Here is a 12,917-nt window from a genome sequence, read left to right on the forward strand (position 1 = left end):
GTGCTCCTATAATTTTCTTGATTTTTTTTGTTCTCTGCTAGTATACAGAAATGCATTTGAGTGTTTTTTAAAGGCAAGTCTGATACTTTAAACTCCCTTGTAGAAACATTTATCTAGTAGAATATTTTGTTTCTGCCTTCTGCTGATGTATGTGCATAGACCTTACTAACTGTTAGGTTTTGTCTTACTCTTAAACACGTGTTGACTACTTTCTGTAAATTCCATATCATATTGCTGTTTTTTATAATGAGATTAAAATTTATTACTGTTACAGTGTAAGTGCTATCAAGTGCCATTTTGGACATTAAGATTTAGCCATTTTCCCCCCATTTTCATTTTTTTCCTTTAAAGCATGACATTACCTTTATTTATTTTAACTTCTTTATTAAATCTTTTTGGATTTCACATCATATACCCCAATTCTGTTCACCTCCAAGTCCCCCACATATTATCCCATCATTCCCGTTGCATCCCTCCACACTCAAAAGAAAACAAAACAAAGTAAGCAAGCAAACAAAGCAAGAACAAAAAAAGAAAAGAGAAAACCCATTAAAACAGAACAAAAAACTATACCCAAAACAGCAAAATCTCTGCTTCTCCTTCTCTCCTGCCTCTCCATCACCTCTTCATCTGTCCTGATGGCATTGGAGGCTTCAGTGTGTCATACATATACTGTATCCCTTTGTCCCATGAGCTTGACTGGCAACTGTTCATCGTAATGAGTCATTGGTCTGGTTCAAGGCCTCTGGTTTTTGGTACACCATCCTCGCTGAATCTTCACCTGAGCTCTTCTGGGGTATCCTATGTCTTGGAGATCTTGCAGGTACCATTCTGCAGGACCAGTCCCTTCACAAGCTCCAGTAGGACCCAGATGGGGTAGATGTTAGGGTGGGTCAAGCCAAGGCCTACTTGTGGGCCTAGGTGTTAGCCAGTCAGGTCAGGGCCCCTGGGGCCACCAGCCTCCCATGAGGTGAGGTGGTAGAGTCAACTCCTCTCCATGCATACTCTCAGCGTAGGTTCATCCTCTCTTGCCTGTGGTGAGAGGTGGGGGCCCTCTCTCCTGAATGCAGGAGCCAGCTCTCTTGCTGTAGTGGGCAGTGAGAGGTAAGGCCAGGCTCTCCCAGGGCAGCGAAGGGTGGGACTGTTGTATGTGTAATATGGTTTATAATGTACATTTCAATATGCATATTCGTGGGTGCACATGTTTGGGGGTGCATGTGCCCATGGATATGAGTGCTTGTGGAGGCCTGAGATTCATGTTGGATTCATTTTTGATTGCCCTTCTACCTTATTCAGTGAGGCCGGTTCTTTCTGTGACACATGGAGCTCTCTGATATAGGTATTTCTTGCTAACCATCTTGCTTTGGGGATCCTCTGCTCTCCAAGGTTGGAATTATAGATGGTCTGCCATGTCCACATGGTTTTTAGTGGGTTCCAGGAGTATGAGCTGCAATCTTCATATTCTCCTGAAAAGTGCTTAACCATCTTCCCGGCTCCTAGATTTAGTCCAGTATTAGTCAATAAAAGAAATGGTATGATACAACCATGAATATCAAATGAAAAATGGCATGTGATAGACAGGTTGTTACAAATTTGTTACTGTAATTCTCTTGATCTTTTATGAGATCTCTTTTTTTGAGAAGTTTATGTATACTGTATGCAGTTTATGAAGGCTATAATTAGTTTATCATTAACTTTATGTGGTATATTATTAAGTATTCTTAGTAGAAATTTTTATAGAAATTATTTCTCAATACAAATTATTTAAGATGAACAAAGTCTAATGTTGATATTTGTAAGTACAAATATCTATATCAAATGCTACAAAAATTTGATAAGCAATTTTCAAGTCTTATTGTTTTCTTATTTATTCTTTATTTTCTAGTCTTGCACTACATCCTGAGCGAGTGTTGGTAGCAACAGGACAAGTTGGGAAAGAGCCATACATCTGTGTTTGGGATTCTTACACTGTTCAGACCGTGTCTGTTCTGAAGGATATTCATACACATGGTATAGCTTGTTTAGCATTCGACTTGGATGGACAGGTACATGATAATTTTTCTCCTTTCTTCACAATTTTTGTTTAATGCTTGCTATAAGAAATCATTCGTCTATAATATAGAATTGAAAAAAATGATAAAAAGTTTTTTTATTCAAAGGTGATAAAGTATAAGTGAGATGGGTAGATGACATAGCTAACAAAAATAAAAACAACAAGGGGTATTGTTTTAATCATTACAAAGAACTTTCTCAGTCAAATTGTTCTAAGAGTCAAAGAAATCCTCATTCAATGGAATATTGCCTGGTTGCTACAGAAAATTTTGCTGTAATTATTTTACAGGTAAGGTATTTAGGCAGTGCATATGGAAGATAACTTAGGAAAATTAAGTTTCTGTAAGTAGGCCTGTGTATATTTTAATTTTCAGTTACTTTAAAGTTTTTCTTTCAAAATTATCTTTTTATTGAAAATGAGACAATATCTGTGAGTTACTTTTATACAAAACCAAAGATCAAAACAATCAATGTAATTATTACCTCACTGGTTGATTGGTTTCCAAATTATCCTCTAACAAGCCAAGACCTTTTGTAGTTCTGTATAGAAACTGTTATGAATAAAACATATTTTTAAAAATTGTATTGTTAATTTATAATTGTTATTTTGTGTTTAAATTAAATTTTAAAGTCATTTTAACATATAGAAAAATTTACTTACTTACTTTTCATTATTGTTGTAGATCTAGACTCTAGATCTAGATTGTAGTACGATGTCTTAGCGGAGATTATAGTCAGCAGATGCCTTTCTTTCCCCGAGGCATAGCTTCTCCCAGCAGTGTGGATTCCTGACTTTCTGGGAAGGGATCTGGGAAGACTTCACTGGAGCCTCTCAGAATAAGTGCTTTTAGGTTTCATGGTGATTAGCAATTGTGAAAACTCAATTCATGCCCCATGTTTGCTAATAGCTTTCAAGTCCTTTACATCTTATCAGAATTTCACTTTCTTTCTTAAAAGAATATCTTCCTTACACCAAAGGAATATAAAGCATTATTAAACAAATCTACAAAATTAGTTTAAAATTCCTTTACATGGGTTTTGTGAAATTTAAGGTGTTTTAAACTATAAGAGATGATGAGTATTCTTTAGATATAATTTCTTCATTTTTAAAGTTTCCTTTATTTTTAATATATTGTATTGCCCAGATGTCCCTTCTAAGGAGAAACTGCTTTCCATGCTGTTTACTGCTTGGAAGCACTTCATCATGCTTACTTTGAGTTATGAGAAATGGTGAATACTTGTATTTTATCATCTTTTCTTCATGAGGGCATGTTGATATGGAGTACACACTATGTACTTTGCATTTTCCTAAACCTACATTATTTCATTTACTCCGCATGACAACCATATGAAATAGATTCTGTTATCATCTCTACTTTGCAGAAAAAGACACTGAGACTGAGAAAGATTAAATAATTTGTTCCAGGTTAACAGGTAATGAGTGGAACCAGAGCAGGAACCAGGTCTCAGTCTCCAAAGCTCATGTTTCTAACAACAATGCTTTACTGCCTTCCAAACGTTAGGGTCCGAGAGAAGCCCCCAAAGTAGATCAACAGCTACATATTCAGTATCAAGAGCGCTTTATTAATTGCAACACTGGGGTGGCTCTTGGCAACCCCTAAAGAAGGTCACAAGCTCCTTTTAAGCGGACTTAGGGGAACTCCAGAGAGCAGGGATTAATCTGGGACTGATTGGTGGAGGAGAGATTAGTATGGGGGCTGATTGGTTTAAGGATCTAGTAGTTAGGGACCTTCCAGCAGCAGGGTAGGGAAAGCTATCTTTAGTTATCAGGAGACCGGGAACACCTGCTAAGCCAGCAAAGGGGCTTTGGGGGTCTGCTAAGCCAGCAAAAGGGAACATGGGGTACCTGCCGAGCTACAGCAGAAGGCTGTGGTTTTTCTGAGGACTGTGTGTTTAGCTCTGTCCCATTTTAGTAAACTGAAAGTAAGGCTTAGATTTCTGTTGGCTACTAGGAGAGCCTGGTCTGCCTCCCCCCAGCTCTCTCATCCCCCCCCCTTGAGTAGTGGGGTCATCTCAAATCCCAGAGATGCATTTTCTGAATCTATAGGCTTTGTGTTGCTGTCTCAGAACCATCACCTGGACCGTAGAGATCTGTGATGATCACCAGGTTTCCTGACCAGAACCTGTGGGACATAGGAGGCGGTGCTTTGCCATAGACTTTATTCGGTTCAGACTAGAGTTGTTTCTGCACTTGAGACAGAACTTGTAGGGAGGAAAGAAAAATTTTGGTCATCAAATTCAGCCACTAATTCTGCCCTAGGATTAGGCAGAATGGGTGGTGGCCTGACATACATGATCTCAAATGGGGTCAGGCCTAGGATGTAAGGAGAATTGTGAACATTCTAGAGAGCAAAGGGGAGGAGAGACACCCAGTCACTGCCAGTATCAAGGGCTAATTTGGTTAAGGTCTCCTTTAGGGTCCAGTTCATCTTTTCTACCTGGCCCGTAGTTTGGGAACAAAAAGCACAGTGAAGTTTCCAATTAGTCCCTATAGCCTTAACTAGTTTTTGTGTTTGTTACCTAAAAGATGAATGCAGGTCCATTATCGGAGCCCAAGAGCACAGGAAGCCATACCTCGGGGTAATTTCTTCTAGTAGCTTCTTGACCATCTCGTGCTTAGTTGGGAAAGCCTCAGTCCATCCTGAAAAGGTATTTATAAAAACTAGCAAATACTTATAGCCATATAGGCCTTTACCACTGTGAAGTCAATCTCCCACTTGGCGCCCAGCCGAGCTCCTCTCTTTTGGTGTCCGGTTCTTGTGACTCTACTTACTGCGTTGACAAGGCGGCAGGTGGCACATCAACTTACAGCTTCTGCTGTTTGGGCCTTAAGATCAAAGACCTTAAGATGTGCTCTTCTCAAGAGGTCCCATATTTTCCTTTCTCCCAAGTGAGTACTTTGGTATATTTGTCAGACTAGTTGAGTGGCAAAGTCTGATGGGAGAATGATTTGTTCATTGGGGGGTCCTGAACTTCCTCCATGTAAGTGTGCACGAGTGAATTCTGTGGAGCTCTTGGGTAGTGTAAGCTGAAATTCTGGCAGTGTGGGTGTTACCATCTTTGGTGGTATGACCAGCAGGATGGCTGCTGTCAGGAGGACAGCCTCCTTTGCTGGCATTAGCCATTAGCGCATCTGCTAGGCAGACCTTAGCCTCTAGATTCAGTTAGCTCGAGCCTCCAAGAGGGGGAAAACAAAAACAAAAACAAAAACCACAGACCACAGAACAAGAAACAGAACAGACCAAGACAAAGAGAGCTCACTTACTTACTAGCGGGCCAGGTTATCAAACACTCAACATGGTGGGGGTCTCTGGGAGGCTTCCCAGACAGTGCACCAGTGTTAGGTTCAAGAGATTTTAGTGAACCAAAACTAAGGTTTAGATTTTTGTCAAGCTCCTAGGAAAGCCTGGTCTCACCCCCACCCAGCTCTCTCATCAAACATGTAAGTTAGTAGCTAGTGGTTTATATATCAAGAGATTCATCCTTTGAAGAATAAAGTTAATGTAAGGAACTTTTTGAAATTGAAGATAAGGAAATTATTTTAATGTCATAATTAGAAAAGTATATTTGAGAAAACATGCCCATTTATAAAACTTTATGAGATAATGAGTAGGAAATATTGTCTAATGTTTTCATTTTCTGCTAGAATTAAAAGCATATGTGATAATTTAGGATTTATTCTTTTAGCAATTTCCTACTAGGTAGCAATACTAAATGTTCTTTTCCTAAAGGCTTTCCTTTAAATGAGCTGAATAGATATATAAATACTAGTAACCTGTCTTCTTGAGGATAATTAAGGCCTGAAAAGTCTATTTCTAGAAATCTGTAATAAACAGGGACTGAAGTTTCATACAGCAATGGGAGGAGGTAGTGGGTAACTTACCTTATAATTTACCAAAAATATAGACACATATTATAAAAATATAGTATTCATTGTTGTAAAAATCGTGTGTGTGTGTGCAAATATACTTGGCTGTACGGGCACATGTAGAGGCCAGAAGTCAGCACTGAGATGTCTTCCTCAACTGTTTGGCCACCTTATGTTTTGAGACCGTCTCTCATTAAACCTAGAACCCAAATTTTCAGCTATGCTGACTGGCCGAGGAGAGCCCGGCTCCACCTGTGTCTGCTTTGCAGAACCAGGGTTACGGATCCATGCCTCAGTGCTCAGCTTTTCCTGTTGGTGCTGGGGCTCTGAGTCATGTCCTCAGGCTTATGCAGTGAGCACGTCACCCATGTGCCATCTCCCCCACCCACAATACTTTCTAACAGAAACATAAATTATAGTTAAAACTCTGTTCATTTCTAGAACAAGCTAAGGATGAAGTGGTTTTTAAGTCTAATTTTGTGAAAAGCCCACAAACTGGCACAAAAATAAAATGTATCAGTTTACCTTTGTAAAATTTGTAATGTTCTTTATAACAGCAAAATGGTTAATTCTTATAGAATAAACGAGACCACACAACTGTCCATACTAGAACTGATCCCATTTGGTTTAAATCTTAATTCTACCCATGCGAAGCTGTTCTGACTGGGCACTAGGTGGCGTTTTTCATTTGAACAGAGAACATGGATTTGTAAAGCTAATTATGTATGACTTATGGTAAATAGTGTTGATGAAGATATCAAACATTCATGTAGAAAACCCTGGGGTTCCCATCTCTGCCTCCTTGGCAGTGGGTTAGCAGGTGTGTGCTGCCGTATGGTGATTGTTTTCTCTTTCTGAGTGCTAGGCACCGATCTCAGGTCTTCATGCTGTGTAACTAGCACTTCACCTACTGAGTCACCACCCTAATCCAGCACTTTCACAGATAGTATCTTCTCTTTTTAAATATCTTCATCATTTTTAGGTCCTCTGATGACTGACACCCTCCCACAATTGTTTCTTTATCTGTTAAAAGGTTTTGTTAGATACTGGACATTGTGTATGTTATATAATTCTTAAAATGATTTACATGTTGGCACCTTTAAAACATTTGAACATTGTTCTGATGGGTCATTAAATTCCTTAGTCCTTGTGAAAAGCTTAATGTTTAAATGTCGTACAGTGGGAAGTTGGGGGACCTATAGTAGCTTTACTTCTGGGATGGCTGTTTTAACTTCTCTGCTAAGGTATGGCCATCCCGAGGCCTTTAATTAACCCATGGAGTTCCCTTCCATTGTAGCTATTAGGAATTGCGATACTACTGACCAGTTATGTTCTCAAACTGTTTGCCTTTAGTTCCCCATTAATTGTTCGTTTTCTGGAATTTCTTTGTCTTAAGATTATTGCCCTGTATACAAGAAGAATAGTGTTCTCAAATCTCACCTGTAGACATATTTTCTTCAGCTTTATCTGTGCTCTGCATATTCTAGCCATCTTGTCCTCTGAAACCTAGGCCATTGACAGTTGAAACAAACAAACCTGTTGGTTGCTAAAAGACTCTACCTTTATGTACTACAATGTAGAAACTGCCTCTTATGTTCTCAACTGAGGCAGTTGTAAAACTCACTTTATTTCTTTCCTCCCCTCTTTCATCATTCACAGTGCCTTGCTTACTGTTAGAATGTTTGTTTCATATATATTTGTACAGTTTTCTAAATGTCACAGCAGTAGTCAAGTTCAGACCCTGGTGGTCCTTCTTGGCTAGAATTCCATCTTCCATGTTTCTTACCCCTTTCATTCTTTCAGTCTTATTAACTCCTGCCAAACTGTGTCCTCTCATCTCTTTCTAATTTATTGAACTCTTCCACTGAGTTTTTAACTTCATCTTGTTTTATTTTCAACAAGTCCTGTGTTTCTTTATATCTTTTTGGACACTTTTTATAGTTTCCTATTCTTTGCTCTTATGCAGGTGTTTCAAAGCCTTAATTTTATTTTTCTGTGCATGTTTAGCATATTTTATATTGTTTATCTAATTCCAGTGTTATGTATTTTACTAATTGTTGGAACTAGCTTATCTTCTCTTACGGTCACATTTCCCTGTGTTTGTGCCAAATGTTTGGTTTGTTTTTACTGTGTAGCTTATTTTTATTTAAATACCTACCTGTTGGAATTCTTTGAAGGACGGATTAAAAGTTGCATCCCCTTATGTTGGATTTATGTTGCCTGTTCCATGCTGCTGAAATTTCTCGAAAACACACCCAACCTTAGAAACCCTCTGAAAAGAATTTCCCACTTCAGGGTTCATGACCAATGTAAACCTACGTCATACAATAATGAGAAAGCTGATTCTGCTTTCAGATGTTCAGGGAGATTTTTCTTTTCTTTCACAATTGCCCACAGTTGTTCCAAAGTTCCCTGTTCTGGAGAATTTATTCCTCTAGTTAAAGGCTGCAGTTCCAATCACCATAGTGGGTAGATTCCCTAGACTTTCTCTCCTACTCTTCTTTAGCCTTCAGTAAAACAAACCAATTAACCCAAAGAACTGGGGTAACCAGGCTTCACTTGATACATTCATAGTAAATATTTTCTTCCCTTCAGGATTCTCACCAAGAATCCTTTGTTTTGTTCTTAGTTTTTCTTCATTTTTTGACAGTGCAACAATGCATTTAAAAAGATGTGTTTTAGTTTATTTAGAAGTTTTAGCTTTTTGCTAGAGTTTGATCATGCTACTTAATGGATTTCATGGAACTGAAAGTTCTTCATATGAAAAACTAAATGCACGTACAAATATTAATGGGATGAATACATCGATCTGCCTTAAAAGGTGTCTGAAATATGAATATGAATGGATTTATTTTGATGTTATAAGTAGAATTTATTTGCCATTTATAGTGTGATAGTTATTTAAATTGTCTTTTCATTCCCTCCTGCACTTCTTGAACAAAATCCAGCGCTTGGTTTCAGTTGGACTCGATTCAAAGAATGCAGTTTGTGTTTGGGACTGGAAAAGGGGGAGAATGTTGTCTATGGCTCCTGGTCACACTGACAGAGTGAGTACCTCCTCTGGGCTTTCTAATGAATACCTGGTAGGACAAGTCTGGTAGAGAGTTCAGGGGCTTTCGTCTGTGTCTTGTCATTGTCACATACCCACAGGTAATACAAATTGTACAACTTGTAAAAAAATGGTAAAGTTATAGGGAGAGGGAGGGGGAAGGGAAATGTGTAATAAATTTTTTAGATGATAGAATTTTCTAAAACTAAGTATAATTACAGTTGAACAATTTTGTAAGTATACTAAGTACCATTGATTTGCATACTTTAAATGAGGAAATTTTTTTTGTATGTTTGTTTTTTGAGGCAGGGTTTCTCTGTGGAACCCTGGCTGTCCCAGAACTCGCCCTTGAACTCACAGAAATCTAGCCTGCCTCTGCCTCCCAAGTGCTCAATGAGGAACTTTAAGATATGTGAAATATTAATAAAACTTTTAAAGTAAAAAAGTTACACAATTATTAATACCCATAAAATCTTAGATTGTAGGCCAGTGAGATGGCTTTTTGATAATGATGCCTTCATACACATGGACATAAGTAAATAAAAATATAATAAAAAAAATCTGAGATACATATCTATCATAGGACTAAAACACATGATCCACTGTGTACATTAGTTTGAAGCATGTCTACATGCTTGTTTCATTAAAAACATGCATTTTTCATTTTTAAACAGCTTTATTAAATTTAATATTTATTTAAAAACTGCAGATATTTAATTTTTACTATTTGAGGAGTTGTATATATGAAAACATAAATTATTCACATATTAACTTTAAGATTATGTGGTCTGTTTAGTTTGATTTACCAGTATGTTGCATAAGTATTATAGTAAAAGGGGAAATGATATTGCTTGTTTAAATTTAAAATTATGCTAGAAATGTTGCTGTGTGGAAGAGTACTTGCTTAGCATGCACAAGGCTGTGTTCGATCCCAGCTATGTAATAAATAAAAATAAATAAATAAGTTTAGAGACTTAACATTTTTTATTTTGGAAACCTGTGAAAAAATGCTTTGTATATGTTATATAAGATTAATGTTAAGAATATTTTGTAAAGGGGAGAGGGGAGGAAGGAAGGGGAGCAGGAAAAATTCATAGCTCAATAAAAACAATAAACAAACAAGCAAACAAACAAAGAATACTTTGTAGCTGGGCGGCAGTGGTGCAAGCCTTTAGAGGCAGGTGGATCTCTGTGAGTTCAAGGCCAGCCTAGTCTACAGAGACAGGACAGCCAGGGCTACACAGAGAAACCCTATCTCAAAAAAGAAAACCCCCAAAAGCCCAAAAAGGAATGCTTTGTAATCAAGATTTTGTTTCTTTGTTTTTAAGACAGGGTCTCTACAGGGTTCTGGTTGTCCTGTAACTCACTATGTAGAACAGGCTGGCCTCAACCATAGAGATCTGCTTGCTCCACCCCAAGTGCTGGGATTAAAGGTGTGCACAACCATGCCTGGCCTTGTAATCGATTTTTAAATTAAATGCTGTGATTTTATGGACCTAGACAAAAATTTAGATAAATTCTTAAGTCTGTTTTTTTTAAACCAGACTAGAATGATAGTCAGTGATATTAGTTTGTAAACATCTGTAAATGTTTTGTAAGAAATTTCATAAGTTTTTAGTTTGGAGTGATTTTTGCAAATTCTTTAAGGAGCCTATTACATGGCCACTGATAACTATTAAAATGTTACCATATCTTATTAGACAACCTTGTTCTAACTTACTTGCATCAAAGTACTTCACAAATTTGTACCTTGAATTTATAAACCAATTTTTGTAAAAATGGTATTGAATGATAATAGACTGTTAAAAATGTTGTCATTACTATATTAAAATTGCATTAGTGTAGCCAGGCAGTGGTGGAGCAGGCCTTTAATCCTAGCACTCGGAAGGCAGAGGCAGGTGGATCTCTGTGAGTTCGAGGCCAACTTGGTCTACAGAGCTAGTTCCAGGACAGACCCCAAAGAAACAGAGAAACCCTGCCTCGAAATTAAAAAACAAAAACAAAACAAAAAAATGCATTGGTGTGTTTCCATGTAATGTCTGTTATGGTGATCTGGTGAGCTGTTAAGCAGTGTCTTGTCCAGTGTACTCTTACTATCTTTGGAGAGCATTGCTTTGTAAAGTTTTAGAGATGACAGACTTCTTAGGCTAAATTATACAGTGACCAAAAAAACTTGGTGAGAAGCAACCTGTATAGCAGGTCAAATGGGTGATGGATTTTCTTTCATTTGTTGCTTAATTGCTGTTTCTATTAGATATTCTGATTCACCTGAGTTTTTTGTAACAATGTGGTTTGTGTGTACTTTGAATTTATGGAATATTAGATGTGAATAAAAATCATAGGTACTACAAAATTTAAGAAAATGCAAGCTAATTTTGTTTGACCTATAAACAACAAGAAAGTTTAAAAATGAAGGCTAAATATGGCTGTGAAATGAATGTTTGGATCTTAAAGTAGTTCTGATTAAAAATGTAGAAGTATTCTGTATATCTCAGTATATGAGTATCCCATTTGGAATTTTGCCTCTGTAACAATTCTTGGGCATCTACCCCATGCTGTAGTTCTACTGGACTACTCTTGTTACTTACATGGATCCAAGTATTCTTTAACAACTAAAATTACATGTGTTAAATTTTACTCTATTAGTTGCTCTGTAAAGTTAAACAAAACTAAGAAATTGCCTTTGTTACTTATCATCATACTTATTTTTTCTTATAAGATTTTGAAATGTACAATTTTTATCATTATCAAGGCTGCTATAGTTTCTGATAGGTGAGGATTTAGCCCAATTCGTTATTTGGGTAGGATTCTTAAATGATACTGAGTATTTTAACCATCAATTTGATTTATTTGCAGATATTTGATATCTCTTGGGATTTGTACCAGCCAAATAAACTTGTCAGCTGTGGTGTAAAGCATATCAAGGTACAAGAAGTTTCCGTCTTTTGTAGCAGGCATTTCCGGTTCTCTGTGGCTACATCTGCATCACACCGTTAGCCTTTTATGACAGTTACAGATTCTGACAAGACTTGTGTTAAAATGTCAACCTTTTAATACTCTAGCAAGTGCTTAATGTATAGATATTTTGAGACATTATAATGGTATAAGCTTTATAAGGGAAGTGATGAGTCACTCCCTATTAGGAAACATAGTCTAGCAAGATAGACTCTACTGTGCTCATCTTGTTTCTTCATATTTCACTTGCAAAGTAAGATGTAAAAATAGGAAATCAAACAAACTAAGAGTTTTTCATTTGCAGAGGTAATATTGCCTTGTGGAAGCAACATGGACATCACTACTGTTACTTAGAGACACTTAACATGTGTGAGTCAGTTAACCACAGTCAGGTTTTTTTCCCACATTTTGCGTCTATGACAGTTCCTACCATCCTCAGAGTTGATGACTTAAAAGGCAGCATATGTTCAAATGCTTGGGGTTGTTTTTTCTATGTTTGCACCTGAAGGGACTTCCACTTTGATAGTTACTGTGTATTTGCTTATGCAAACTATAGGTTTTGTTTTACTGTAGTTAGATTTTGAAGCCTATAAAGTAAGTGGTGACCTTTATTTTTTACATTTTTATTGAAAATAGAATCTTTTCTCATACAATATATCAGGGTTATAGTTTTCCTTTCCCTCCTACACCTTTCAGTACTTCCCTGCCTCCCCTCCCTCCAGATCCACTCCCTTTCTGTCTCTTATTAGAAAAGAACAGGCCTCTAAGAGATAACAACCACACATTACGTTTATAGTTAGCTTTAAATCATTGGTGCAAATGCCAAATACTTGTTTCTCTTCTACTGTCTTATATAATTGCTCCTGGAAAGTTAATTCCTAGTGAGTGAGAATCTGTGTTCTGTCATTCTTTTCTGTGTCTCCCTCCACTTCTTCCCCAAGGTTTTAGGCAGATATTTTAAGCTCTGGGAAG

The 12,917-nt window shown here is 37.3% G+C and overlaps 1 protein-coding gene across 1 annotated transcript in view; it reads left to right on the forward strand.

Annotated features, from left to right (window-relative positions):
* The window catches only part of Eml5 (EMAP like 5), a 114,017-nt gene that overhangs the window by 11,577 nt on the left and 89,523 nt on the right, over positions 1–12,917 (forward strand). Inside the window, exons 2-4 of the mRNA XM_057782639.1 lie at positions 1,886–2,045; positions 8,890–8,988; positions 11,847–11,915. Of these exons, the coding sequence (XP_057638622.1) occupies positions 1,886–2,045; positions 8,890–8,988; positions 11,847–11,915 (328 nt within the window). The remainder of the gene's footprint in view (positions 1–1,885; positions 2,046–8,889; positions 8,989–11,846; positions 11,916–12,917) is intronic.

Source organism: Chionomys nivalis, chromosome 10, assembly GCF_950005125.1.
Source record: "Chionomys nivalis chromosome 10, mChiNiv1.1, whole genome shotgun sequence".
NCBI lineage: Eukaryota > Metazoa > Chordata > Mammalia > Rodentia > Cricetidae > Chionomys > Chionomys nivalis.